Source organism: Saccostrea cucullata, unplaced genomic scaffold (assembly GCF_032062105.1).
Source record: "Saccostrea cucullata isolate Sc308-1 unplaced genomic scaffold, CSIRO_AGI_Scuc_v1 ctg2493, whole genome shotgun sequence".
Lineage (NCBI taxonomy): Eukaryota > Metazoa > Mollusca > Bivalvia > Ostreida > Ostreidae > Saccostrea > Saccostrea cuccullata.
Window position 1 is genome coordinate 81,297 of NW_026928825.1, and position 27,053 is coordinate 108,349.

At 35.8% G+C, this 27,053-nt stretch overlaps 1 protein-coding gene across 1 annotated transcript in view; it reads left to right on the forward strand.

The window, feature by feature from the left end:
- LOC134278843 (transformation/transcription domain-associated protein-like) overlaps positions 1 to 22,810 on the forward strand; it is an 86,824-nt gene extending 64,014 nt beyond the window's left edge. Inside the window, exons 50-90 of the mRNA XM_062761148.1 lie at positions 94 to 189; positions 437 to 568; positions 712 to 801; positions 1,000 to 1,209; positions 1,802 to 2,034; positions 2,386 to 2,552; positions 2,913 to 3,091; positions 3,447 to 3,589; positions 3,980 to 4,082; positions 4,386 to 4,496; positions 5,929 to 6,111; positions 8,873 to 9,025; positions 9,261 to 9,380; positions 10,036 to 10,179; positions 10,497 to 10,637; positions 10,845 to 11,003; positions 11,111 to 11,163; positions 11,614 to 11,800; positions 12,002 to 12,106; positions 12,414 to 12,628; positions 12,923 to 13,040; positions 13,132 to 13,247; positions 13,509 to 13,620; positions 14,015 to 14,226; positions 14,648 to 14,836; positions 15,253 to 15,401; positions 15,943 to 16,113; positions 16,459 to 16,670; positions 17,066 to 17,165; positions 17,568 to 17,775; positions 17,958 to 18,047; positions 18,238 to 18,331; positions 18,563 to 18,670; positions 18,906 to 19,130; positions 19,570 to 19,785; positions 20,144 to 20,162; positions 20,267 to 20,280; positions 20,441 to 20,480; positions 20,859 to 21,055; positions 21,518 to 21,623; positions 22,048 to 22,810. Of these exons, the coding sequence (XP_062617132.1) occupies positions 94 to 189; positions 437 to 568; positions 712 to 801; positions 1,000 to 1,209; positions 1,802 to 2,034; positions 2,386 to 2,552; positions 2,913 to 3,091; positions 3,447 to 3,589; positions 3,980 to 4,082; positions 4,386 to 4,496; positions 5,929 to 6,111; positions 8,873 to 9,025; positions 9,261 to 9,380; positions 10,036 to 10,179; positions 10,497 to 10,637; positions 10,845 to 11,003; positions 11,111 to 11,163; positions 11,614 to 11,800; positions 12,002 to 12,106; positions 12,414 to 12,628; positions 12,923 to 13,040; positions 13,132 to 13,247; positions 13,509 to 13,620; positions 14,015 to 14,226; positions 14,648 to 14,836; positions 15,253 to 15,401; positions 15,943 to 16,113; positions 16,459 to 16,670; positions 17,066 to 17,165; positions 17,568 to 17,775; positions 17,958 to 18,047; positions 18,238 to 18,331; positions 18,563 to 18,670; positions 18,906 to 19,130; positions 19,570 to 19,785; positions 20,144 to 20,162; positions 20,267 to 20,280; positions 20,441 to 20,480; positions 20,859 to 21,055; positions 21,518 to 21,623; positions 22,048 to 22,157 (5,730 nt within the window). The 3' untranslated portion in view covers positions 22,158 to 22,810. The remainder of the gene's footprint in view (positions 1 to 93; positions 190 to 436; positions 569 to 711; positions 802 to 999; positions 1,210 to 1,801; positions 2,035 to 2,385; positions 2,553 to 2,912; positions 3,092 to 3,446; positions 3,590 to 3,979; positions 4,083 to 4,385; positions 4,497 to 5,928; positions 6,112 to 8,872; positions 9,026 to 9,260; positions 9,381 to 10,035; positions 10,180 to 10,496; positions 10,638 to 10,844; positions 11,004 to 11,110; positions 11,164 to 11,613; positions 11,801 to 12,001; positions 12,107 to 12,413; positions 12,629 to 12,922; positions 13,041 to 13,131; positions 13,248 to 13,508; positions 13,621 to 14,014; positions 14,227 to 14,647; positions 14,837 to 15,252; positions 15,402 to 15,942; positions 16,114 to 16,458; positions 16,671 to 17,065; positions 17,166 to 17,567; positions 17,776 to 17,957; positions 18,048 to 18,237; positions 18,332 to 18,562; positions 18,671 to 18,905; positions 19,131 to 19,569; positions 19,786 to 20,143; positions 20,163 to 20,266; positions 20,281 to 20,440; positions 20,481 to 20,858; positions 21,056 to 21,517; positions 21,624 to 22,047) is intronic.
- The last annotated feature ends 4,243 nt before the right edge of the window (positions 22,811 to 27,053 follow it).

Here is a 27,053-nt window from a genome sequence, read left to right on the forward strand (position 1 = left end):
AAACAGTTGGCAGAGTAAAAGTTTTTTATAAAGTAAAATCAAGCTTATATAAACAGCTGATGCTTAATACAGAAGTCTTTTTTTTACCTGTAGGCCACCATAGAACACAGGAAGCTGGCTGTTGACCTGGCAGAAGTGGTCATTAAATGGGAAGTTCAAAGGGTCAAGGACGACCAAGAGGTCAGTGAGGTCAGTGCAAGGGTGGATCTAAGATTTTTTTTTCCTTTACTCATACAGTATTATAATGCTATCATTATAAATTAGAGTGTTAATTTAATAAGTTTGAAAATTGAAATAATTTTATACAAAAATGTTTTCATTAATTGCCTGCAAAGCAATGTGCAAAATGTAGAATAGAGTACACCTAGTCATGATATCACCATTTCCATTTTCAGTTGCATATGGAAAAATATTTTATTTTATAATTATTTTTCAGCCTGCCCCTGATTTGACCCAGGCCCCACAGCAGAATGTGGGAACTAAGCGTCCCGCCCCTGGTACCCCTCTATCTGTGGATTCACCTCAGGAGGCCAAACGGTCCCGACACTCCTCTGGAGCACCCAGTGAGGTGTATACAAACTTAATGTTTTATCCGTTTAAAAAGACACAATATTTTGATAAGCAAGATTAATTTATTTTATAAGGTTTTTGATCAGAAAGTTGATAAAAATATATATAGCCAGAGTTCAGTATTTGTGGTTTGATTTACAGAGTAACAAGAGTGTGACTGAGAGTAGTAAACCAATAGAGAAGAATTACTGTGATGCTGTGGTCAACTTCTTACTGAGAATTGCTTGTCAGGTAAATGTAAAATTAGATATATATCTAAATAAATGTAAGATGTCAGGTAGAGTTTTATCAAAACTGGTTGTGTCATTTAATGCTGTACTTGTAAGAATAAGAACCGAAATACTGTTCTGTTTTTTTAAAGAAAGGAAAATTTAGTAAATACTCAAGTGTAATGATGTTTCTGAACATGATAAACTTTTTATTGCCCAGGTAAACGAAAGCCCTGGGTCCCCAGGTGAGCTGTTGTCAAGGCGATGTGTAGTTCTCCTGAAGATGGCGCTGCGTCCTGACTTCTGGCAGAATACGGAGCTGAAGCTGGCCTGGTTTGACAAACTCCTGACAACGGTGGAGAATCATCAGCCAAACTTTAACAACATCTGTACAGCCCTGGAACTCCTCAGCTTTCTGTTAACTATACTGGTCAGGGGGATTTTTGTTTATGGTCTATTTCTTATCTGATTGCAATATTGCAAGATTTTTGCATAATTATAGAAAAAAAAATGAAAGACTTAATCTAATGTTATTAAAAATGTACAAATTAAACTTAATTTTTCAATCCTGTAATTTTTACAGTAAAAAAAGGGTTGAGATTTACTTGACTGGTATACCCTTTATTTGTGCATGTCTGATATTTACAAGAAAACTTTATAAATGGCATGTCATTACGTGTATGTGTAAAAAATTTAATGCAATTTATGTCATAGTTTTGCATGCCGCGAAAAATATGTACACAACGTGTGTAGTACAAAGTTGTAATTCCTCAAATCGGAATAAATATTTTTCAGGCGGTATTTGGTATGAAGTTGAAAATTTATTACGAACATCCAACATATCTTTTTTATTTCAAGTCATAGATTTATTTGATATGAGTGATTTGTAAAGTGCCTTGCTGAAATGACGTTTCACACGTACCCTACAATTTGTTGCATGTTTTGTAAAATCATAGGTTTATACAGTGTAAAATGCTTAACCTCTCTATTTACTGATCGAATTATATAACCTTATTTTACAGAAAAAGGACACAATCCTGTCCAGTTTTAAGCCCCTCCAGCGAGGGATTGCGGCGTGCATGACCTGCCCCAATACCAAGGTCATTCGCGGTGTCCACGGTCTGTTGTCACGCCTGATGAGTTTCTTCCCCACGGAGCCGGTCACTTCTAACGTGGCGTCTAAATACGAGGAACTGGAATGTCTGTACGCCTGTGTCAGCAAAGTGGTGTACGAAGGACTCACCAACTATGAAAAGTACGTCAAGTCATATATTAGAAGTCAGTGAATTTGACTGTAATAAGCATTTGATTAATATTTATATTAGGTTTGAATTTAATTCACTTTTTTTTTAATAAGGTTATGAAGTCATTTTCATTACTATATTTTTGTGACAACTTATTTTTGCAAGATAATTATTTGTTAATAATAAGCAAGACAAAGTATATGTAAAAAAATTGTTGAATATTTCAAAAGAAGCTATGCAAATATATGTACCAAGAGTTGTTGCAAATTTTGTCTCACTTATAGTCAGAGAGTAAACAAGCAGTTGCAAATATTTTGTTATCCAAATTTTTTTCACTTTTGAGCACACACTGTATATTTCAGGTCGACCAATGGCTCCCCTACACAGCTGTTCAGTACCCTGATGATTCTGAAGGCAGCCTGTATGCACAACCAGTGTTACATAGACCGACTCATCACCACATTCATGAAGGTCCTACACAAGATGGCGAGGGAGCATCTACAACCCACCTCCACTGAGACTAGTCCTAGTAAGATAATATATAAAGTTCAGAGTGAAATCTCATTTGGGGGGGGGGATCCTCCCACACATGCAATATGAAATCTTGTTGTGGGGAAAGATGCAATCCTGTAACACAAAGAGTTAATATTTTTCATCTTATATTTTTGGTCCACTGATAAAATTTTGTGAATGGGGGTTGTGTAGTTGTCTTAAATTAAATTCTTGTGATCAGACTCAGTCAATTATTGGAGATTCTAGGGAAATGTTATGTACAAGTACATTTTATGCAATGTACAATGTCTATTTTAGATGTTAAAGAACATGTACATACACTGTTGAAAAAAATGACTTTTTTCTGTAACTTAAGGTTGTATTCTGTTTATTTCAGTGGCCAGTGAGTTGTTGATTTTGAGTCTGGATCTGGTCAAGAACAGAGTAGGAGTTATGTCCCTTGAGATGAGGAAGAGTTTCATTGGTCAGATCTTAGTGGGACTGATAGAGAAAACAACTGACCCCAAAGTCATGAAAGCCATCACTAAAATGGTGGAGGACTGGGTCAAAACCAAGGTAATTTAAATGTAGATTTCAGGCTAATAGAAATACATGTACATTGTGTGCATCCCCATTATACAGATATTGAAAACATACAAGAAAGACTTTGAGAAATACAGATGAAAAACTTCATAATTAATACCAACAACTAAATTCTGAAGTTGGTATATGACTAAAGATCACTGAAAATGTATTTTTTTTGGAAGAAAGCTAAAAAATGCATGTATGTTTCAGCAAGTCATCTTATGAAATTTATTATCCATCACACCAATTTTCCATATGTGAATGCTAGTTGTCAGAACTTAACATAATGCTTGTTCCTTTAGTTTATCTCATAAAATACCTGTACCTGTGTTTTTGTTAACTACAGACCCCTATAGCCATCAACCAGTCCCCGGTCATCAGGGAGAAGGCCATCCTTCTGGTCAAGCTGATGCAGCACGTGGAGAAGAGGTTCCCTGAGGAACAGGAACTTAATGCTCAATTCCTGGAACTCGTCAATTACATCTACAGGTAAGATCTAGGAATCTCAGGGGTGGATCATTAGATTTAATAGTTAATATAAATCTATTGGTTAGATCCAGGAATCTCAGAGGTGGATCATAAGCTTTAGTCAATTTACATGTACAATTGATATCCAGATATCTTAGGTATGGATTGTTAAGATTTAGTCAAATTTGTTGGACTTAAGTTTCTCTTTTTGAAACAATTGTTCTCTTTGATGAATTTCTCAGATACATTGTACCTGTAGTCCTCTCTTGTGTTTAAGGAAAATAAACAACAAATGTTTCAATAACGTTATGTTGTGTAGTGTTGCATTGTTTATATACAGTACTGAAAATGCCTTGCAGATCCAGTTTCATTAACTCTTAATTAACCTTTGATTGAATCTCTTTTATTCAGGGATGAAAGTTTGAGTGGTACAGAACTGACATCTAAACTGGAGCCAGCCTTTTTAGCAGGACTGAGATGTAACCAACCTCCCATCAGACAGAAGTTTGTAGAGGTAACTTAGAAAATAGCATACAGTAAAATCCAGTCTGAAGGAAGTCCCTTGATATTAAATTTTGCTTCCTTATAACCAAGATTGTTTAGTCCATACAAAAAGCATAGCTAGTGAAAAGTTATTGAAGGAATTCATAAAAAAGTTCCATATAATCAAGATTTCCATATAAGTGAGCCCTTTTCATATCCTAGATTTACTGTACAAGTGTTTAGTTTTTAATTTACTCATAAAATTGAAGATTTTGTGCATTTGTGAAACACAATTTTTGTTTGTCAGTATTCTGAATCCTTTATAACTTTGTAGGTGTTTGATAACAGTATACCCAAGAGGATTTTTGATCGCTTGCTGTACATCACGTGTTCACAGAACTGGGAGTCCATGGGAGGACATTTTTGGATCAAACAGTGTCTTGAGGTACCGTATATACTCGCCTATAAGTCGGTCCACCTATAAGTCGGTTGTATTTTTTAGGTTGATTTGGAATGATTTGTCATTGACCCGTTTATAAGTCGGTACAACTTTTTGCAGAACCTTTTGTTATTTTAAATCAATGCAATGATTTTACCTGATTTCCATTAATATTTTTTTTAAATAATGCCGATATTAGGCTATATAAATTTAATTCCTTGGTTCTCAGGCCAATTTTCTCCAAAACAGATGCGGGAGGGCGGCATTTTATTTTTCATTTTATTGGCAATAAAGTAGATGAGGGAGGTATTTTTTTAAATTTTAATTTCCGATTTTCTTTAACATAAAGATAATTTTTTAAATCACAGATATACTTTCCATTTCTGGTCAAAATTTCTGCTTTATCCATTGCTTAACAGCGTGTAAACATCGTAGGTAATGTCCTCGAATGTATTTTCAAACGAAGTAGCCAAAATCTTATTGTAAATGGCTACCGGAAGTGATATTTGAATACTAAACTACGAAACAAATGAGGTCGGAATTTTTTTTCCCGGATTGGTCTCCGCAATACCAACTTTTTATTTTATCAAAAATACAATAAAATCGGCAATGCGGCTACCTCAAAACGGATGCGCGCGGGCCTGAGAACCAAGATTTCAATTTTATATGGCCTTAAATTTTTGATCATTAAACAAATAAGTTAGTATTTCAAAATAAAAGTATTAAATTTAAGTAAATACTTATACTTTATGTATACTCTTTGAATGCGTAAATGGTTATACATATATACTTGTTCTTCAAAAATCGTCGGAAATATATATCAGATGCTACATTTCAGTCCAGAAAAATACTGATCTTTTAATGACTCGGCTATAAGTCGGACGTGGAGTTTGTGATCAAAGTTTAACTCCCAAAATACCGACTTATAGGCGAGTATATACGGTATTTAAGCATGTATTGTTAACTATGCATCACCAAGTTTTAAGGTTAAGTATAAAATGTAAGGATTGTGTACAGTAGAATGTCTAACTTAACTTATTGTTATGTTGTGATTATATCTGAAACTTTCTTTTATGGATCTAACCTAGGTTTATGGGTTTGACCTACCTTATATTGACCTATTTTACTGTTGATCCTGTCTGTGGCTATGACACATTATTCACCTGTGACCTATATTTTATTGACCTAACCTACTTTCTGTGTTACAGTTGATCCTGTCGGTGGCTATGACTTATTCTTCACCTGTGACCTATATTTTATTGACCTGACCTACATTCTGTGTTCTGTTGATCCTATCGGTGGCTATGACTTATTCTTCACCTGTGACCTATATTTTATTGACCTGACCTACATTCTGTGTTGATCCTATCGGTGGCTATGACTTATTCTTCACCTGTGACCTATATTTTATTGACCTGACCTACATTCTGTGTTACAGTTGATCCTGGCTGTAGCTATGACGGGACACACTATACAGAGTTCCTCCCCTATGAACCTTCTGCCCTCGGCCAGCAGCATTGTTAACCTTGCCGACAGCCAGGAGAGGGCGGCCTTCGCTAGCATCATGAAGATGAAGGAGGAACCCATGGACGTGGAATCTGTAGACTCCAACAAAGAAGAGGTCAGGGAAACATCTATTATTTTCTGTTTTGAATTTTGTTTGAATTGAATTTGGTCAAAGAAATTGTATTTTTGATGAATTTAAGAATCTATGTGTCAAATGCTTATGTACATTGTACATGTAGATTGTTTGAAAGTGGTGACCTGTAGAATTTTTGTAATGTTCGTGCATTTGCATTACAATAATTTTCACTTTGACAACTCCCATTGAATGTTTTATGTAAATAATCATACTCACTACAGGAGGAAATAGACATGGAGTTAGGGGATGTGTCTTCTGTTTGTTTATGTTTGTTATATATTACAGGAGGAGATAGACATGGAGTTAGGGGGCGTGTCTTCTGTTTGTTTACGTTTGTTATATATTACAGGAGGAGACAGACATGGAGTTAGGGGGTGTGTCTTCTGTTTGTTTATGTTTGTTATATATTACAGGAGGAGATAGACATGGAGTTAGGGGGCGTGTCTTCTGTTTGTTTATGTTTGTTATATATTACAGGAGGAGGTAGACATGGAGTTAGGGGGCGTGTCTTCTGTTTGTTTAAGTTTGTTATATATTACAGGAGGAGGTAGACATGGAGTTAGGGGGCGTGTCTTCTGTTTGTTTATGTTTGTTATATATTACAGGAGGAGATAGACATGGAGTTAGGGGGCGTGTCTTCTGTTTGTTTATATATATTACAGGAGGAGATAGACATGGAGTTAGGGGGCAGTCTTCTGTTTGTTATATATTACAGGAGGAGATAGACATGGAGTTAGGGGATGTGTCTTCTGTTTGTTTACGTTTGTTATATATTACAGGAGGAGATAGACATGGAGTTAGGGGGCGTGTCTTCTGTTTGTTTACGTTTGTTATATATTACAGGAGGAGATAGACATGGAGTTAGGGGGCGTGTCTTCTGTTTGTTTACGTTTGTTATATATTACAGGAGGAGATAGACATGGAGTTAGGGGGCGTGTCTTCTGTTTGTTTATGTTTGTTATATATTACAGGAGGAGATAGACATGGAGTTAGGGGGCGTGTCTTCTGTTTGTTTATGTTTGTTATATATTACAGGAGGAGATAGACATGGAGTTAGGGGGCGTGTCTTCTGTTTGTATATGGATGTTATATATTACAGGAGGAGATAGACATGGAGTTAGGGGGCGTGTCTTCTGTTTGTTTATGTCTGTTATATATTACAGGAGGAGATAGACATGGAGTTAGGGGGCGTGTCTTCTGTTTGTTTATGTTTGTTATATATTACAGGAGGAGATAGACATGGAGTTAGGGGGCGTGTCTTCTGTTTGTTTACGTTTGTTATATATTACAGGAGGAGATAGACATGGAGTTAGGGGGCGTGTCTTCTGTTTGTTTACGTTTGTTATATATTACAGGAGGAGATAGACATGGAGTTAGGGGGCGTGTCTTCTGTTTGTTTACGTTTGTTATATATTACAGGAGGAGACAGACATGGAGTTAGGGGGTGTGTCTTCTGTTTGTTTATGTTTGTTATATATTACAGGAGGAGATAGACATGGAGTTAGGGGGCGTGTCTTCTGTTTGTTTATGTTTGTTATATATTACAGGAGGAGGTAGACATGGAGTTAGGGGGCGTGTCTTCTGTTTGTTTAAGTTTGTTATATATTACAGGAGGAGGTAGACATGGAGTTAGGGGGCGTGTCTTCTGTTTGTTTATGTTTGTTATATATTACAGGAGATAGACATGGAGTTAGGGGCGTGTCTTCTGTTTGTTTATGTTTGTTATATATTACAGGAGGAGATAGACATGGAGTTAGGGGGCGTGTCTTCTGTTTGTTATATATTACAGGAGGAGATAGACATGGAGTTAGGGGATGTGTCTTCTGTTTGTTTACGTTTGTTATATATTACAGGAGGAGATAGACATGGAGTTAGGGGGCGTGTCTTCTGTTTGTTTAAGTTTGTTATATATTACAGGAGGAGATAGAACATGGAGTTAGGGGGCGTGTCTTCTGTTTGTTTACGTTTGTTATATATTACAGGAGGAGATAGACATGGAGTTAGGGGGCGTGTCTTCTGTTTGTTTATGTTTGTTATATATTACAGGAGGAGATAGACATGGAGTTAGGGGGCGTGTCTTCTGTTTGTTTATGTTTGTTATATATTACAGGAGGAGATAGACATGGAGTTAGGGGGCGTGTCTTCTGTTTGTTTACGTTTGTTATATATTACAGGAGGAGATAGACATGGAGTTAGGGGGCGTGTCTTCTGTTTGTTTATGTCTGTTATATATTACAGGAGGAGATAGACATGGAGTTAGGGGGCGTGTCTTCTGTTTGTTTATGTTTGTTATATATTACAGGAGGAGATTTAATGGAAGGGGGCGTGTCATTTTTACGTTTGTTATATATTACAGGAGGAGATAGACATGGAGTTCGGGGGCGTGTCTTCTGTTTGTTTACGTTTGTTATATATTACAGGAGGAGATAGACATGGAGTTAGGGGGCATGTCTTCTGTTTGTTTACGTTTGTTATATATTACAGGAGGAGATAGACATGGAGTTAGGGGGCGTGTCTTCTGTTTGTTTATGTTTGTTATATATTACAGGAGGAGATAGACATGGAGTTAGGGGTCGTGTCTTCTGTTTGTTTACGTTTGTTATATATTACAGGAGGAGATAGACATGGAGTTAGGGGGCGTGTCCTCTGTTTGTTTACGTTTGTTATTTATTACAGGAGGAGATAGACATGGAGTTAGGGGGTGTGTCTTCTGTTTGTTTATGTTAGTTATTTATTACAGGAGGAAATAGACATGGAGTTAGGGGGCGTGTCTTCAGATGACAACACCTCCTCTAAGGAACCTCCCAAGAAAGACCTACAGGAACCCAAACAAAGCATCAACACTCTACTGCAGAGACAGGCCAAGTTCTTAGAGGGCTGCCGCGAGGTCAAGGTAGGCTGTAAATGTCAGCAAGTTCTTTATGTATACAACGTAATGCAGTTTATGACAGGAACGTAAAGTTTGAACAAGAACTTGCAGCTTGAAGGTCAAATAAGCAGTATATTATAATTGTTTAAGCAAAGAAATCTTTGATCATTTGGTTGAAAAACTGAATGGAAGTATTGAGCTTTGAAATTTTTGTATTATAAATTACCAGTGTCTTTATTGCCCTGTCTTGTTTTTTTAGACTGTGTCGTACCTGAACTCCCTGTCCCAGCTCTGTCACAGTACAACAGATCTTACACACAGTATCTGGATTGATATCTTCCCCAGGATCTGGAAAATCCTCTCTGAGAAACAACAAGGGGTTGGTGCTTTCTAATGAATTTTCTTGAAATAAATGTCGGAGGAAAAGAGGGAAAATACTCTTTCTATTTCTGTATGGAAAAAAGAGATAAATAATGTAAGTTCTTGGAATACCGTATAATCCCTATTTACCACCCCAGGCGCTTAGAAAATTGCAAAAAGGGGGCGGTTATTTTGGTATTCTCTTTATGATATCTAATGTCATATTTTAACTTTAAAAATTTTTTGAAAATAAAAAAAAATACAAGGAACCACTAAAATAATTTCCAACTTTACTGAAAGTGAAGATAATTCACCCAAATGCTAAATTAATATTCATTTTCCACTGAGAAATCAGCTAATAGACAAGTTTAATTTTCACTTTCATTTTTTTTATACGATTCTAGATGATTTTAATCACTGTACAGGGGGTTTATTTCCTGACAATTGAAAAATAAAGGGGCAATTTGGAATGCAGGGGCGGTTAATAGGGAAATGTGGATTTTTAAAGGGCAAAAGGAGGTTTTTATGAATTTATTTTTAGTCCTCGCATATACTGAGATCCCATTTTCCATGTTATGTTTATATTTATGTACTTGTTCCTCTTACAGATGTTTTCTGGGGAGCTGATCCCCTTTATGTGTTGTGTGTATTGTTTACGTGTGGTTCTATTACAGATGATATCAGGGGAGCTGATCCCCTTTATGTGCAGTGGGAGCCACGTAATACAGAAGGACTGCCACCCCAGCTCTATACACACCTTCCTGGAGGGGCTGTCTCATGTGGTGCCCCCCGTACAGATCAGACCAGCCGTACTCAAGGTGAGTCGTCTCATTTGTCTTACACTCTCACACCTTTGTTTTAATTAGCTTGTGTTTTGTTGAGAATTGAAATTTTATAATGTACTGTTTTAATAAATTGTCATATTTGTTTGGATCCCACTATGTGTGTGCCCTATAGACTCCAGGCTGAAAAATATTTGTGTCCAGCATATTTTTCTTTTCCTTGGCCCAGTAGGGCACAGACTTCACCCATAAATTGCCAATTGTAGAGGGTATGCAGTTATATTAAAAAATCAAGTCCATAGATCAAAAGTCAAGGTTGTTACATGTATTCATCTGTAAGTTTTTTCCTGCAGTATCTGGGTAAGACACACAATCTCTGGCACCGAGCCTGTCTGCTGCTGGAACAACTCGCGTTTGAGAACAACGCTCAGCAGGCCCTGAAGAATCGTCCAGGCAGCGAGTACGAGTTTGAGCCAGTCCAGTCATCTCAACAGGTGAGTGTGTTAATTAAACTTCCTATTTATCACCTATCTTTAGATTTGAAAAAGGAAACCTCATTTTCTTGAGCTCTTGAAATTAATAAAGCAATAATCCATTCTTGTAACAATGTTTAATGCATGCATTGTTCACATCAGATTCATTCTTACTGAAATTATTTTCATTCACTTTGCTTTAACCTCCCCTGATTATCCGTACAACAGGAGACTTTGGACTGCCTGTGTGAGCTGTACTCTCTGCTGAAGGAATCAGACATGTGGACTGGGCTCTGGCAGAAACGAACCAAGTTCCCAGAATCCAACACTGCCATAGCCTACGAACAGCACGGCTTCTTTGAACAGGCACAGAGTGCTTATGAACAGGTAATCTTACAACTCAATGGTCTGTGTTCATAGAAATTTTCTTTACTAAGTAGAGAAGTTTGAACTAAGAAGAATTTGATTGAGTTTTTGTTGCCATGTTATTTCAGTGTATGACGAAGGCCCGACAGGAACACAACACTGCCCCGGTTTTGCCCAGCAGGTAATTAATCATTAACTAGTAATTTAAAAATAAAAATTACATAAAAGGATGTAGCAGCACCGTATATTGTATTTGACAGTAAAAGAGAAGAAAAACTCAGGTAAAGAAAACCTTGTTACTGTGTGTATACTTGTAGGTGCTGTAAGGAGTTGAACCAGTGGGATCAGGTCATTAATAATGATAATCATTTAAAAATGGAAAGCTCAGCTCCATCTATCATGTATTTGACTCCAGCCTGGTTATTTAACTGCTTTTATTTACAAAGTGCAATACATTATTAATATTATTACTAAATTCAAAGAGAAATGTGAGAAATGTTGACCACTTTAAATATAAGATTGTAGGCACAAAAAACTAGACTTATTAAAAATGAGACAAAATTGTTTGCAAATGTGAAAGGGTGAAAATAACCCTGTGTTAAGTACATGTATATGCTTTTAGGAATTTCAGTAATAAAGAAACTTCACAAAAGGTAAACCTTGTTTCTGTATGTACTTGTAGATGCTGTAAGGAGTTGAACCAGTGGGACCTACTGCTGGAGTACGCCACTTCTAAAGGGAACACCAACCCCCACCTGGTCCTAGAGAGTGCCTGGAGGGTCCCTAACTGGTCCGTCATGAAGGATGCCCTTGCACAGGTACTCAATTGCGATGTGTCATAGTGCTCTGTTATTTCAAATTTATATAAAAGTTGCCTCCCTTTATCCAGACTTTGGAAAGAAAACTTTTCCAAAATTGCTATATTGAAGTCTAAAAGAAGCTCAATCTTTTACTGCAATGAAGCAGTATTATTTTTTTATTGGCTAAATTATTTGAATGACTTATTTTGATGTTCCCAGGTGGAGCTAAGCTGTCCTAAAGAAATGGCCTGGAAGGTCAATCTGTACAGAGGTTATATTGCCATCTGTCACCCTGACGACCATCATCTCAACATGGTTACCATGGTAATGTCTCCTTTTGATTCTGAAGAATCTGTCAGTGAGCATTGAAAGATGGTTTTCCTTGCTCATTTCTCATTGACTGTCAGTTACAATAATTATTTCTATGTAGACAATGTCATTGTTATAGTTAGATTACATGATATATGATTGATTTATTTTTTTTTTATCAACTTTGTGTGACAAAAGTTTGAATCTTTTCCAAAAAATTGATGCAGTAATTTAGATTTGCCAGGATTCAATATTAATATTGATTTTTGATTAGGTTTTGATCCTTCTGTATTTTCTAATATAAGATGGTGGTATATTGTAGATTGAGCGTTTGGTGGAGGTGTCCAGTAATTTAGCCATCAAGGAGTGGCGCCGCCTGCCCTCCATCGTGTCCCACATCCATGTCCCCCTCCTACAGGCGGCGCAGCAGATAATGGAGCTACAGGAGGCCGCCCAGATAAACCAGGGTCTCCAGCCTGCCAACATCACCCGCAGCTCTAGTCTACACGACATGAAGGCAATCGTCAAAACTTGGAGGTCAGGGTTTCTTTAATTCTTTACAGAAGAAATACTGCTTTGTTGTGGAAAGATTTATGATTAATTTCTGCATTGTTAGAAAAAGTAATTTATTAATTTTGGTAAATGTGGTATGTGGCAAAGAGAAATTTGTAAACTCAAAAACGGTATCAGAAAAAAATTCTTAAACACTATGAAAAGATTTGCATTAATTTAGGTTCAACTAGATGTTAGAAATTTTGCAATTGGAAAATGGATTTTTTTAAAGCAATTTTTAGTTCTAAATATTAATCACAGAAACCATTTTACCCACAGGAACCGCCTGCCAATGATATCTGATGACCTGTCCCACTGGAGTGACATTTTTACCTGGAGACAGCACCATTATCAGTTCATTGTCAATCACTATGACTCCCACGCTCAGCAAGACCCGGTAAGACCAACTTCTTTGACACATTTTTTCAGTTATTTACTGAAAGCAGATTAGTTCAATGTGTTCACAATCATTCTCCTTTCTCCTACAGCAAAACAGTAACCATTCCATGTTAGGAGTCCATGCTTCAGCTCAGGCTATCATCCACTTTGGTAAAATCGCCAGAAAACATGGACTGACTGGGGTCTGTCTGGACTCTCTCAGCAGGTTAGAATACTTGTAAAGAAAAAAGAATTACGATATTGTATGAAGATAAACTTTTCTTTGTTAAAACTGAGAAAGAACTTTGGAGAATTGAAGATATTTCCTTCCTCAATGCCAGTTCATTTTGATTTTCTGATCAATTTCCTGTAAAATGTAGAACGAATCATACATTTTGTGACATGCTAAGTGAGAAATTGAAATGGAAAATGAATGTAATTTGCAATAGATAAATATATGTGTACCTTTGTTTTGAATCCACTGTAGGATCCACACAATCCCCAGTGTCCCCATCGTGGACTGTTTCCAGAAGATCAGACAGCAGGTCAAGTGTTATCTACAGATGGCTGGCACCATGGGCAAAAACGAACTACAGGAGGTTAGTAGTCAATCTCACAGGACAGTAATGTGTGTACAAGGATAAGAGATTGTTTTATAGAAAAAATATAAATATCCTATATAGCTAAGACCAGATATAATTCTGATGAATAATTTGATGATTTATGTACATGTATTCGGCTGTTTGTAATATCTGACAAATTTGAAATTAGTATAATAATTTAATTTAAAAAAAGGTGTGTTAAATTTATTTTTAATCTTGAAAAAAAAATATATATGGAATTTCAAAGAAAATATCTTGAGAGCAAAATGTTTGGTTAACATTTATTGATATCAACAAGTACCAGTAATCAAATTAAACTCTGTCCAAACTGAAAACTCTCATTTTTCTACACAGAAACACAAAATATTGCAGATATAATACTTTATTCCAGGGCCTGGAAGTAATCGAGTCCACCAATCTGAAGTACTTCACCAAGGAGTTCACAGCGGAGTTCTACGCATTAAAGGGGATGTTCCTGGCTCAAATCGGGCGCTCTGACGATGCTAACAAGGCGTTCAGTGCCGCGGTACAGATGCATGACACCCTGGTGAAGGCCTGGGCTCTCTGGGGGGACTACCTAGAGAATGTCTTCACTAAAGAAAAGTTTGTATATATTGTAGATTTGTTCATATATTGTGTCAGTTGTGGTACTGTGCTTTTCCAATGATCTTGGATTGAGTTGATGTTAGAAGTCTGAAAATAGGATTTTTTCTGCTTTGTGATTTAGAAGTCAGGGAATTTTAGAAATTTAGGATAATATGGTTGTTTTGTATGAAAATCTTTGTCAAAAGAATGAAATGCGCTCTACAAATTTTAAAATATAAAGTCTTAGAAAGAAGAGAGCAGTTGTTGACTTCAAATTTTCAAATATGTGCAGTTCAGATACTATTATAATTGTTTTTCGTAAAGGAAGAAAAAGCTACATGTATGTTTCCTATGTAGCATTGTGCAGTTCACATACTGTAATTGTTTTGTGGGAAGATTTAGCAAAGTTTATCACATATAGTAATTGTTTCTAATATAGGAAGACAGAACTAGGAGTGTCAGCCATCACCTGTTTCCTGCATGCCTGTCGCCATCAGAATGAGAGTAAATCTAGGAAGTACCTGGCCAAGGTTCTCTGGCTCCTGACGTACGACGACGAGAAGTCAGCCCTGGCCGAGGCAGTGGACAAGTATTGTGTGGGGGTACCACCCATACAGTGGCTACCTTGGTGAGTATTGTGAGGGTACCACCTGTTCAGTGGCTACCTTGGTAAGATACAGCATTCACAAGACATCATAAATTATTGCATATTCAAAGAGTGAGGGGGGTATGAATTGTGTGTCAGCTAGAATAAGGACTATTACTTGGTTGATACTTCTTATGAATTAAAATTTGGTGCTTAGATTCTCGATTCTGTTGTAAACAAATATTATGCCTTCTAGATCTAACTGATTTGATGTGTGTCTGTTACGTGTTATGTTTTCTGTACAGAAAAATAATTTTCTTGATCATCTTTGTGATTCACTCCACCATTTTGTGTTTGTACTGTACTGTTTTGCTTAAATTCTTTTGATAGAATTTCACAACCTTAGTTAAAGATTACATCTGTTGATACATATTCCTCATGCTCTGTCTCTGTTCCAGGATTCCTCAGCTGTTGACGTGCCTGGTCAGGAGTGAGGGGCGCCTCATCATGAACCTGCTCAGTCAGGTGGGCAGGATGTACCCCCAGGCTGTGTACTTCCCCATCAGGACCCTGTATCTCACTCTCAAGATCGAGCAGAGGGAGAGATGTAAGTACATGTATCTCACACTCAGTATCGCACCCTTAAGATCGAGCAGTGGGAGAGATGTAAGTATCTCAAGATTGAGCAAAGGGAGAAATATAAGTATCTCACACTCAAGATAGAGCAGAGAGAGAGATGTACATGTAAGTATTTCACACTCAAGATGAAGCAGTGGGAGAAATGTATCAGACACTCAAAATTGAGAAAGACAGAGGGAGAGATGTAAGTATCTCACACACAAAATTGAGCCTTGGGAGAGATCTACAATGAATGTAAGTGGTCAGAGTAAAAAAACACTTCATTTGATGCTTTGGTTAAATCTACGTATATATCATTTTTCCATGGTACATATAAAGGAAATAAAAGCTGCAATATTCCTTCTTTGAATATCTCATTGGCAAATATATTCATCTTAAACATTTATTAAAAAGCTACATTTTTATATGTTAAGTTTACTGACTAATTATTGGTTGTAACAAATACCATATGTGAAGAGCTTTCTGATGAAATTTTTTATCAGATTGTAAATGCAAGCACTAACTTTCAGATAAGAGTGGTGATCCTAGTGCTGCCCCAGTCAGCAGGACCCCCTCCACTACCCAGCAGTCGTCAGTCATCACCACAACAACAGGGACAACGACCGTGACCTCCAGTTCATCAGGTCCCCCAGGGTCATCTGTACCCTCCACCCCCACCACCCCCGGGATCTCTCTGTCTGGTCAGTAGGTTCAGTTTAGAAAGCCACAAAAGTTACTTAAGGGTCTACCGAAAAACTATTTTTGTACTTTCATAGTCACTGATATTCGAAAAATTTGCGGTTGGCTATCAAAAGAAAATGTTCAGTTAAGCTGTGCTATTTTCTGATGGAGAGTTTATAAATAAAATAAACATGTATGTGGAAACCAGTTTTACAATTTGAGAAAAGAAATGCTGTATTTTTCTATTCAAAATTATCTTACCAAAAAAAAAATTTTAATTTAAAAAAGTTAATGTTATAGAGAATAGGGAAACTTGAGTGTTTATTTAAATATCATTAAGTGTATGTTTTAATTCTCTCTTTAAGTTGATGAGGCTCTTCAGACCCCAGCCCCAGCTTCTGGCACCACCTCTCAGGGGGCGGCCAGTCAGGGGGGTCAGAAGGGGGGGTCTGCAGGGGGAACAGATGCGGGCCCCATCAGAGCCCCCGCCCCTATGTGGAGGTGTAGCAAGATCATGCACCTACAGCGAGAGCTCCACCCCACCATCCTCAACTCACTGGAGGGAATAGTAGATCAGGTGAGGGAGAAATGTCTTCAATATTTAAGTTGACAGTAAAAGTAAAGTGATGAAATAAAGAGTGAAAGGAAAAAAAATCAAATGTCAATTTAGAATAGAGTATTGGTGTTTTTGCTGAAAAAATTTCTGGAAGATAAAGTATTTTTTGTAGATAAGTAAAACAATGGTAATGCAACCAATCTTGAGTTGAAACTTTGTTAAACAAAGTCATTTAGGTCTTATTTTTAGACAAGAAATTTAATAATTATGCACATTATTTATTCAACACAATGTAAGAAGAGTACTTTATCATGTATATAACTTGAAGATGAATGTTTTAACTTTAATTTCTACAAAATAAAAAATGTACAGGCCACATTCTGATTATAATGCTAGGATAAATTATTTTTCCACAGATGGTGTGGTTCAGAGAGAACTGGTATGAGGAAGTTCTGAGACAACTCAAACAGGGCCTGGCCAAGTGTCATGCTGTGGCTTTTGAGAACAGAGGGGCTGGTATGTCTGTCTGTGATAATTGTCTTCAGTTTGTCCATAATGTTATGACTTATAGATTTGTGAAGATAAGTTGTCTGTATTATAAATTTTTGAAGCATGGTTTGGGCTTTCATATAATAGATAAAGTCTTTCTGAAGAATTAATCTTGTTTTTTTATTTTCAAAATAGTTTGATTTAATGAATAAGGCTTCAATTGGTTTATTTAACTTTTATTAAAAAAAACATGCTAATGGATGTAAACTGCTACACTAAATACATTTTCTGCATTTATCTGTTTAACATTTAGATTTTGATATTAAATCATAATCATAACACTACCATAATCATGCATTGCTACTCTGTGTTTATCATGTGTCTGATCATGTGTCTGATCATGTGACTAATCATGTGACTATCTTGTAGTTGCTGATGCCACCATTACTCCACACACGCTGAACTTTGTGAAGAAGCTAGTGAGTACGTTTGGGGTGGGGATAGAGAACGTCTCCAGCGTTAGCACCACCTTCTCCAGCGCCGCCTCCGAGTCCCTGGCCCGCCGCGCTCAGGCCACCGCCCAGGACCCCGTGTTCCAGAAAATGAAGAGCCAGTTCACCACTGACTTTGACTTCAAGTAAGATTTAGAGATTTTATTTTTATGATTCAATTTTTGTGATGAAATTTCAAATGTGATATAAAAATTATTAGGTTTAAAAAAAAATTATAGAAATCATTATTTAAAAGCCAATTTTGAGTTAAATTTTCTATTTTGTGTTTTCTTTTGTTAAATTGTTTATATTGTTGTTACCATTTCAGTGTTCCTGGTTCTACCAAGCTTCACAATCTGATTAACAAACTGAAGAAATGGATCAAAATCCTGGAGGCTAAAACTAAGTTACTGCCAAAGTAAGTTTTATACTGATGATTATCTTTTTTGTGTATGAAAACAATGTTAATGAAAATACAATATTAAGAGTGAATATGATATGTTTTCTTTACTTTTCATTAAAATGTTAATATACTAATTGATCTTATATGTAAAATTCCCCTTATTGCATTTAAAGGATTTAATTTAACTGTGATTTTCTTTAAACAGATCTTTCCTGATTGAGGAGAAATGTCGATTCCTGAGTAACTTTTCTCAGCACACAGCAGAAGTAGAACTGCCAGGAGAGTTCCTGTTACCAAAGGTAAAAATTGGATAGGAATCCAATTTCCTTCTCTTTTAAACAACATCTGGTCATTAACTAGAAGACAAAGATATTGATGTCTTTACTATATAATATAAATAACAGATGGAGATATCATTTGCAAGGACATCAATACTCTACTTTGCATATTTGACAGTAGTATATGTTTACATTTCTTTGTATATTTTGGTATATTAAGTTTTCTGCAGTGTAATGTTTTTCTAATAACAGCACAGCCATTACTATGTGAGGATTGCCCGCTTCATGCCTCGAGTGGAGATTGTACAGAAACACAATACAGCAGCTAGACGTCTGTACATCAGAGGCCACAACGGCAAGGTAGGAGAAATTATAGAAGTCACAGAAAATGTTGAAATGTGTTACATTTAAACTTTTAAGGACATAAAGTTATGTTTAAAATATTTTAATTTGTCAAATTCTACACTTTGAATATATTTTTATTCATGCATTTGGTTTTGCATTTGAGTTTTACTATCTTAATAATTTTTATCCATTGGAATGTATAAATTCCTTGATATTTCCACCTGTGAATCGTTGACCTTTGACTTTTTAGGTGTACCCTTACCTGGTGGTCAATGATGCATGTCTGACCGAGTCCCGTCGCGAGGAGCGTGTACTCCAGCTGTTACGCATGATGAATCACTTCCTGACAAAACAGAAGGAGACGTTACGTCGTCTGCTGTACTTCACGGTCCCCCGCGTGGTGGCCATCTCTCCTCAGATGAGACTGGTGGAGGATAACCCAGCCTCCATCTCACTGCTGGATGTCTACAAACAGGTCTGTTATTGAAGTATACTCAACTGTGAAAATTCTGTCTTTCTTTCTCAAAAAGAATGTATCAAGAAAAAAAAAATTCTACAAGATACATCTATTTTTAGCTCAGAAATATTGAAGTTGAGGCTGAAATTGTGAAAATGGTTAAGACCAAAGCCTTGTCTTATCATATCCCTAGTTTAAAACATATGCATGTAGATTTTTGAGATGTCTCACATTAATATTAAATTAGGTACATGTATGTTATGGAAATTCTATGTGCCTTGGACATTATTATTCCCTGTTATGATTTGTACAGTATTTGGGAATTCAGTTGAAGAGGTTAAATGAAAGAATATGGTTCCCAATTTCAATTTTCACTTGAAATATTTTGAGATGAGAATGATACCCAGTGTCAGAACTTGGTTTAACTAAATGCAATCTGTTTATTACCTGTTTTCAGAGATGTACTAAGCGAGGTATAGAGCATGACGCCCCTGTTGCTAGGTACTACGAGCGCCTGGCGACGGTCCAGGCTCGGGGGGCCCAGGCCAGTCACCAGGTGCTGAGGGACATTCTGAAGGACGTCCAGAGTAACATGGTCCCCCGGGGGCTGCTGAAGGAGTGGGCGGTTCACACGTTCCACACCGCCACAGACTACTGGACATTCAGGAAAACGGTCAGTCTACAACCAGTGAATAATAGTTATAAATATTATAAAGAATTTAAAAGTTTTCGATTTTTTATCTAACAGTTAAAAACTATAAATAGGGAATTTACTGAAATTTTTTATTTTAAATGCTTATAGAAAATAAATGATGCTTATAGCAAATTGTTTATTGAACATAAAAGATGTTAATGGTTAGAAGGATATTAAAGCAAACCTGTGGCTGGTTTTGAGAAATTAATTATAGTAAATATCTCACTCACAGTATAGCTGTTAGAGACTTTATGGATGGAAAATATTTTTAGCACAATAAAGTGTGAATTAGCTGCCTTTAGCTATCTGAATAGGTAACTATGTAAGATGTTGACAGCTGACAATCCAGTTGTTAAGTTTTCTATATTTTGTTGACAGCTGACGATCCAGTTGTTAGTTTCTCTATATTTTGTTGACAGCTGACAATCCAGTTGTTAGTTTCTCTATATTTTGTTGACAGCTGACGATCCAGTTGTTAGTTTCTCTATATTTTGTTGACAGCTGACAATCCAGTTGTTAGTTTCTCTATATTTTGTTGACAGCTGACAATCCAGTTGTTAGTTTCTATATAATTTGTTGACCTCCATCAGGACATATTTTGTGGCTACATCAACATCATGTATTTTTTTGACAGCTAATACTACTATATTTTGTTGACATCGACGACCAGTCAGGTAACATGTAGCTTTGGTGTATTGCTTATACTGTAGATGATCTAAGCTAGGTTAAAGTATTGTAGATTTGTTTGTGACCCATCATTTTATCTACATGTAAAGATTTGGTGGTCAAAAAGTTATTTCATTCGGATGTAGATCAAATTATACAGGTTGTTTTCTGTTTCTCAAAATAAATCAAATATCTAAATAGGTTTTATCAGAAGAACTAGTCTTTTAAAAAATTATCACATCTCAAATACAAATGTAGGTTTCAGTTCTTTCTTGGATCCATGTATCTTAATGTTTTACATAGGAAATATATATCTAACAGGATAAACATTTCTTAACACTTAGTCAACACATTGTAAGTCTTCTATTTGACACTGTTGTTGACAGGTGAGCTGGACGCTAACCGCCCAGTACCATTCCGACTGACCCCTAACATTGCCGAGTTCCTGACGATGACCGGAGTTAACGGTCCACTGACCGCCTCTATGGTCGCCTCCGCCCGGTGTCTGGTCCAGCCTCAGTACAAACTGCCCAGCTTCCTTAGGGCCGTACTGAGGGACGAATACATTACATGGCATAAAAAAGTAAGCATGGCTGAGCATCATAATGGATGTGCTAATTTGAATCTTTTCTTTATGTGATCAAATCACAGTTGGTTTAGAAGGTACCCTGGATGCAAGTAAAATGTGGCACACTTTTAGGAAAAAGAAAATCTTCTTCTCAAGAACCACTGACAGAAAAGCTGAAACTGAGGAAGTGAATTTATTTTCATGGGCAAAGTTGATAACAAAACTGCTGCTATTAAATAATGACAACTTAATTGTATGTTGATTATTGAAAAAAAAAAATTAGTTTTTCCTTATGAGCTAAATGATCGAGTGTATAGCCCAGTTTCTACAAATGAGACTTAATATTGTATTGTAGTTTAAATTGTTTGTGTCTTCAATTTCAATGTTCAAAGATCTACCCCATCTTGTGATATATATGTTCATTAATTGTTGACTCCTATTACAATTATATAACATTGATTTTATATGTTTGAACAGAAACAGGAGGAGTTGAAGCCAGGAGTAGAACCCACAGACATGGACAGTGAACAGCTGATTAATATGGTAAACAAGGCTGTGTCTGCCATCACCACCAGACTACATAGTAAGTATGCACAGACGTGACATGCACTGTGCAATTTTCATCATTAAACACATACATGTATCATATGGCTGACTGACTAAGAATGGAATGTACATGTTTTCAGATGTGGCATGCACTGTGTGATTCTTATCATTAAACACGTTATCATATGGCTGACTGGCTAAGAATGGAATCTAAATGTTTTCCTTCTGTAAAACCTTAGATCCTAAAAGCATCATGTCAACTGCGTAAAATTTCATAAATGAGGCACTGATATACCTGATGTCAAATAAAGGGGGGTGGGAGTGGGTTAAACCATATGCGAACCTCATCTATAGACTGCATGAGAATAATAGAAAAACGTGGAAGGAATGAAAAGACAAGGTTATGCAGTATGTATAATAATGTATAGTCATTGAAAGCACAAATCTTCCTTTCTTTTTAGATTTGGCGACATTTGATGGAGCAGAGAGTCGGGTCAGTACGCTGGTGGCAGCTGCAAACAGCCACGACAACTTGTGTAGAATGGACCCAGCCTGGCATCCGTGGTTGTAGAGGGACACGTTAGTAAAAGGCAGCATGTAGTCCCCCATTGGTGTGTGACAATCTCTTGAAGAATATTCATAGAACTCATGTGTATAATGGACATTTCTTTGCTGGACTTCACATGACTTTGGACTGAAGGAGATACAACTCCAAATGGTTTACATGTATCATTCCCGGCTGGAGGATGATCTATTTTGTCTGAAGAATTTTTTTTTCTATTTAATAACATAACGCTTTTTTTTCTTATTTACATGTGTTTAATTTAGATTTTTGTTGTACTAAGTGTGATTTATATTTTTGACTGTATAAAAAAACGTGTTAAATAAAAATTTATTAAGAGAATTTTTATTGTCGAACACTGAAAGTCTGATTTCTACACAAAGACTTTTCACATGCTTTCAACACACAGGGAACCAACAAAATGAAAAGAAAAAAGAAAATTTGAATGAAAGTAATATGTACATTTAGAAAACTGTTTAGTATGTTGAATGTATTGAAGATGTAACTGTGGTTCTACTATATGTTTCATTTTTGTCATTTTTTTCATGTTTTTTTTTCAAGTATATATCTGTACTATTACTATCCCTTTATTTGAAATCATCTGTAGTATGGATAAAGTGTATTGAGAAATCTTCGTTTATTGGAATAAATCATGCATATCATAGTTGGTTAAAAATTTCTTTCTGATCATGTTGGGGCTATTACAGGATAAATGTATGGGTTGAAAGGCAATTTTATATTTACCCCACTATAGATATTTTTTTGTTTTTTCCCCAAACACCCATTAAAATAAAAATGCTTTTGACTCGCCTAAATTTAAAATAACATCTTGATTTTTCTGCGACAGCTTAAATAAATTAGTGCTCTCTCAGTAGTGTTGTCACGATGATCCATTTAAAATTGCTAATTGATCAGAAAGGCTGTCAATTTTAGACAATTGATTGGAGATTTTAACAATGGATTATAATCAATATATTATTTCAGTACATACCTTTCTTTTTTTTTTTTTTTTATAGTTTTCTCACTTTAATACTTTAATTTCAAGAAATAGCTCCTATCAAAATCATATCTTCCTAGTGTTGTCATTTACCATTTGAACATACTTAAAATCTGGTATAAAATAAAGTATAAGATAATTATATTTGTATTTCTAAACTGAAGAAACTAAACTTTTACATTTTAAAAGGAAATTTTGCTTTCAAAAGACCCACATCAAAATACACTATACCAAACAAGATGTGTTTGTGAAACACTATGCACCCAGCGGCAACAAAGATAAAAAAAAAAGCTAGTTTTAGCATATAGGTCACAGTCAAGGTCACATGGTCATTGACCTTGGCGTTATTTGAAAGAGCATAATTATTGGAGTAGACATACCAAATATGAAGACTCTATCTCCTATGGTTCAAAAGTAATGGCAAAAGTTCGAAAAAGCTATTTTTAGCATATAGGTCACAGTCAAGGTCACAAGGTCATCGACATTGGTGTCATTTGAAAGTGTTTAATTAGTGGAGTATGCATACCAAAAATGAAGTCTATATCTCTCACGGTTCAAAAGTTATGGCGAAGGTTAAAGTTGACAACAGACAGACAAACAGACAGGAGAAAAACAATATACGCCCCGAATCTATCGATTCGGGCGCATAAAAATTAGACGAAAGTATTTACAGAGCTGTGTACTAGTATTATATATTCCGATGTAAAGGTGACAAATTCCCTTACGAAGCTTCAGCTATGTGGAATCCAAACGAAAAACAAAACTTGTATTCTTTATGAGCTGCATGTTTGACATCAGAAAAAAATGTTGCAAATTTGTACTTTAACAATTTCAATGACAGAAAAATAGAACATTTATAAATTCCTGTTGTTCATATTTGCTTTGGAAGAACTTTTGGTTGAAGCAAAATTGAATTATTGTCATCCCGTACAATAATAATTTCTTATATAATACTGTATATTCGGTACGTTGTACAGAAATATTTTAAACTTTATTTTGGTCTTATTGATCTTAAGGGTTTAGATTACATACAGACAAATCATAATAACACATTTTACAAGCAAAATAAAATTTTCAAAATGCAGCTCATATTGCTTTAAAGGTACTTGGTCACAGATTTGAAGTCAATATTTTCTCTATAATATTACGACTTATATATTTTAATAGCATTTCACACAAAAATTAATTAAAAATCTTATTTCATGTAAAAGTTATTAAAACTTCAAAGGATCACTTCATTACAAATAGGGATTTGACCTATAGGACCGGGCTTGGTTTTTTCTCTACAAAAAGCTTGTCGATTTCCGTTCCGATTAATGACATTAGGCTGAATATACATTTAACAATTTGTTTTTTTTCCAAAATCTTATTTCAGTGAGTAGAGGTAGAAGAAACCCTTTCATTGATTTTCTGAGTTTGTTATCTCTAAATGTAATAATTGATATTTGTCTTTACTTCTCATTGTGCATAATGGTAATGTCTACTGTCTCTGAAATTCTATTCTTTATGTCTAGGCTATTGTAATGTTTGGTCATTTCAAGTTTCCATATTTTATTTGTATTTAGAATACAAATATTGGCATATTAATTAAATCCTAAGAATGATTTATAATTTGAGTAATTTGACCGCATGTATTGTATATTTATAAGGTGATGTTCAAAAATTGGATTCACAACTTTTCATGTCTTCGTATGCAAAGTGAAAGTAGAACGAGTATATGTAATACATGCATATCCTTTCGTATTTAATAATGTCCTTGTTGAAATAATTGCATAAATGTTGTAAAAAGAGTAAGATCTACTAGATGTTTTGATTAAATTACGTTTTTCACTAATATTTTACCTGTATTATGCAAGCACATGTTGTAAACTGCAGACAGTCTGTTTTCTATTTACATGGCGGCGCAATGCATTATGGGTGAATTTTCGTTTACTTCTTGATCCGCGCATCTGATATTTATGCGCTGACCGATTTTTGCCTTTACATGGAAAAATGAGCTTTAAGGTAATTAATTATGTTTTATGATGCATTAATGAATTAGAGTTATTGTTTATTCATATTTCATACTTGTTAAAGTAATTTTTAATAGACGGGAACTATTTTCCGTTGTATTTTCCTGCTGGAATTCCGTTGCTTTCCAACGGATTCCGTTGCGTTTTAGAACGGGACCGTTTCCCGAGGGTATATAAGTGAGCTACCGTTGTATAACGGGGACTCCGGATTATTTTGGGTTTAAGATAGGATGTAGGTGAAATTTTAATAACTTTGGGGAAATTTTCTCAATCTTTTTAATTCAGTAAATTGGAGAAGTAATATTTTAGCATTTATTTATTAGAGTCGTTTTAGAAATTAATTATGTCTTAGGGAAGCTCAATATTTTTGGGTAAATTTAGGGTTTAGGGACGTCTGCAGCCACTTTGATTTTTTTTATTGTACTTTCTTGATTGAATCTTGTAAGTGTTTGAACTTTAATTGATTTGTTTGTTAAGAGATTAAGTCAAAATAAACCATCATCTCAAGATATTTGAATCTTATTTTAATTATTTACGGAGTCCATCATTTAATTTAAAAATCAATTGGTTTAAAAAAAGATCAGAAAGTTGTCGGGGGTCAAAAGTATCATTTATTGAGAGCCATCCAGTTACTTATATTTACGGTGTCAGATTTAAGCGCTATCTCGCTACATTTTATTTGGTGTCAGAAGTGGGATCCACTGTTTTAAGGCGTGGATCCAGCGATACGGACTTGCTACAAATGTTAAATTTTTGATTGTATGATACTTCAATTATGTTTACAAGACGCCAGGCAGCTTTGAGAGAACGAATGGACACTGAGACAAACCAAATTATCTGTCCCACGGAAAAAGGGAATTTCACAGAAGAAAGTGAGGAGGAATTTTTAACAGAATATGATGAGGACAACTCCACATGCAACTCAGATGCAGAGGATCATTCAAACACAGAGGATCATTCAAACACAGAGGGTGTACATGTACTGTACCCTGAAATTATAGTACAACCCCCACAAAAAGTCAACAAATCTTCAAATGCAAGTCCTCTCATTTCTAAGAACAAGAGAAACAAGACATACACTAAAAGAATGTCAAGACCCTCAAACCTCACACAAGATAGGAATACTCAAAATGAAGGAAAAGATCCTGACAAGAATGAAAACTCAATAAATCAAAGCCAAACAAATATGTTAGAAACATTTGCTCAAATGATAAATGGAGCACTCAGCAAGATGACTGAGACCATAGGGAATATTTTCAAAACTACTTTAAAAGATTTCAAAGAAAACCCCCATGTCAATAAAGAACACAACAAATCACAGACAAAAAGTATGCTCAACAAGAGTACCAACAAGGACTCAAACAGTGATGAGTCAAGTGATGAGTCTGACTCAGGTGACAATGCAAGTTCTGTGTCTACAAACAGGATTTTCAAAGAAAAACAAGTTTCAGTAAAACTACCTGCTTTCAAAGGAGACCCAGATGAAAGTTGGAAAGCCTACATCAATAGATTTGAGGCTGTAGCCAGTCACAACAGATGGACAGACAAACAAAAGTTAGGACAGCTCTTGCCGAGATTACAAGGCACAGCAGGCGAGTTTGTTTTTGAGGAGCTAAGTTCAGAAATTTTGACAAGCTACAGGAAACTGAGAAGGGAACTTGGGAATCGTTTTGGGGTTTATGAATCTCATAAGACCTTTCAGACAAAATTCAGGAGAAGGGATCAAAGAAATGGAGAATCTGCCCAGTCTTATGGAGCAGCATTAAAAAGCCTCTATAGTAAGGCTTACCCAAATAGAGATCATGTTACACGGCAAGAGGATCTAGTTTCACGGTTTTTACTAGGTCTCATGAATGAGAAGGCTAGAATTTATGTCGAGCTGAACAAAGACCCCTC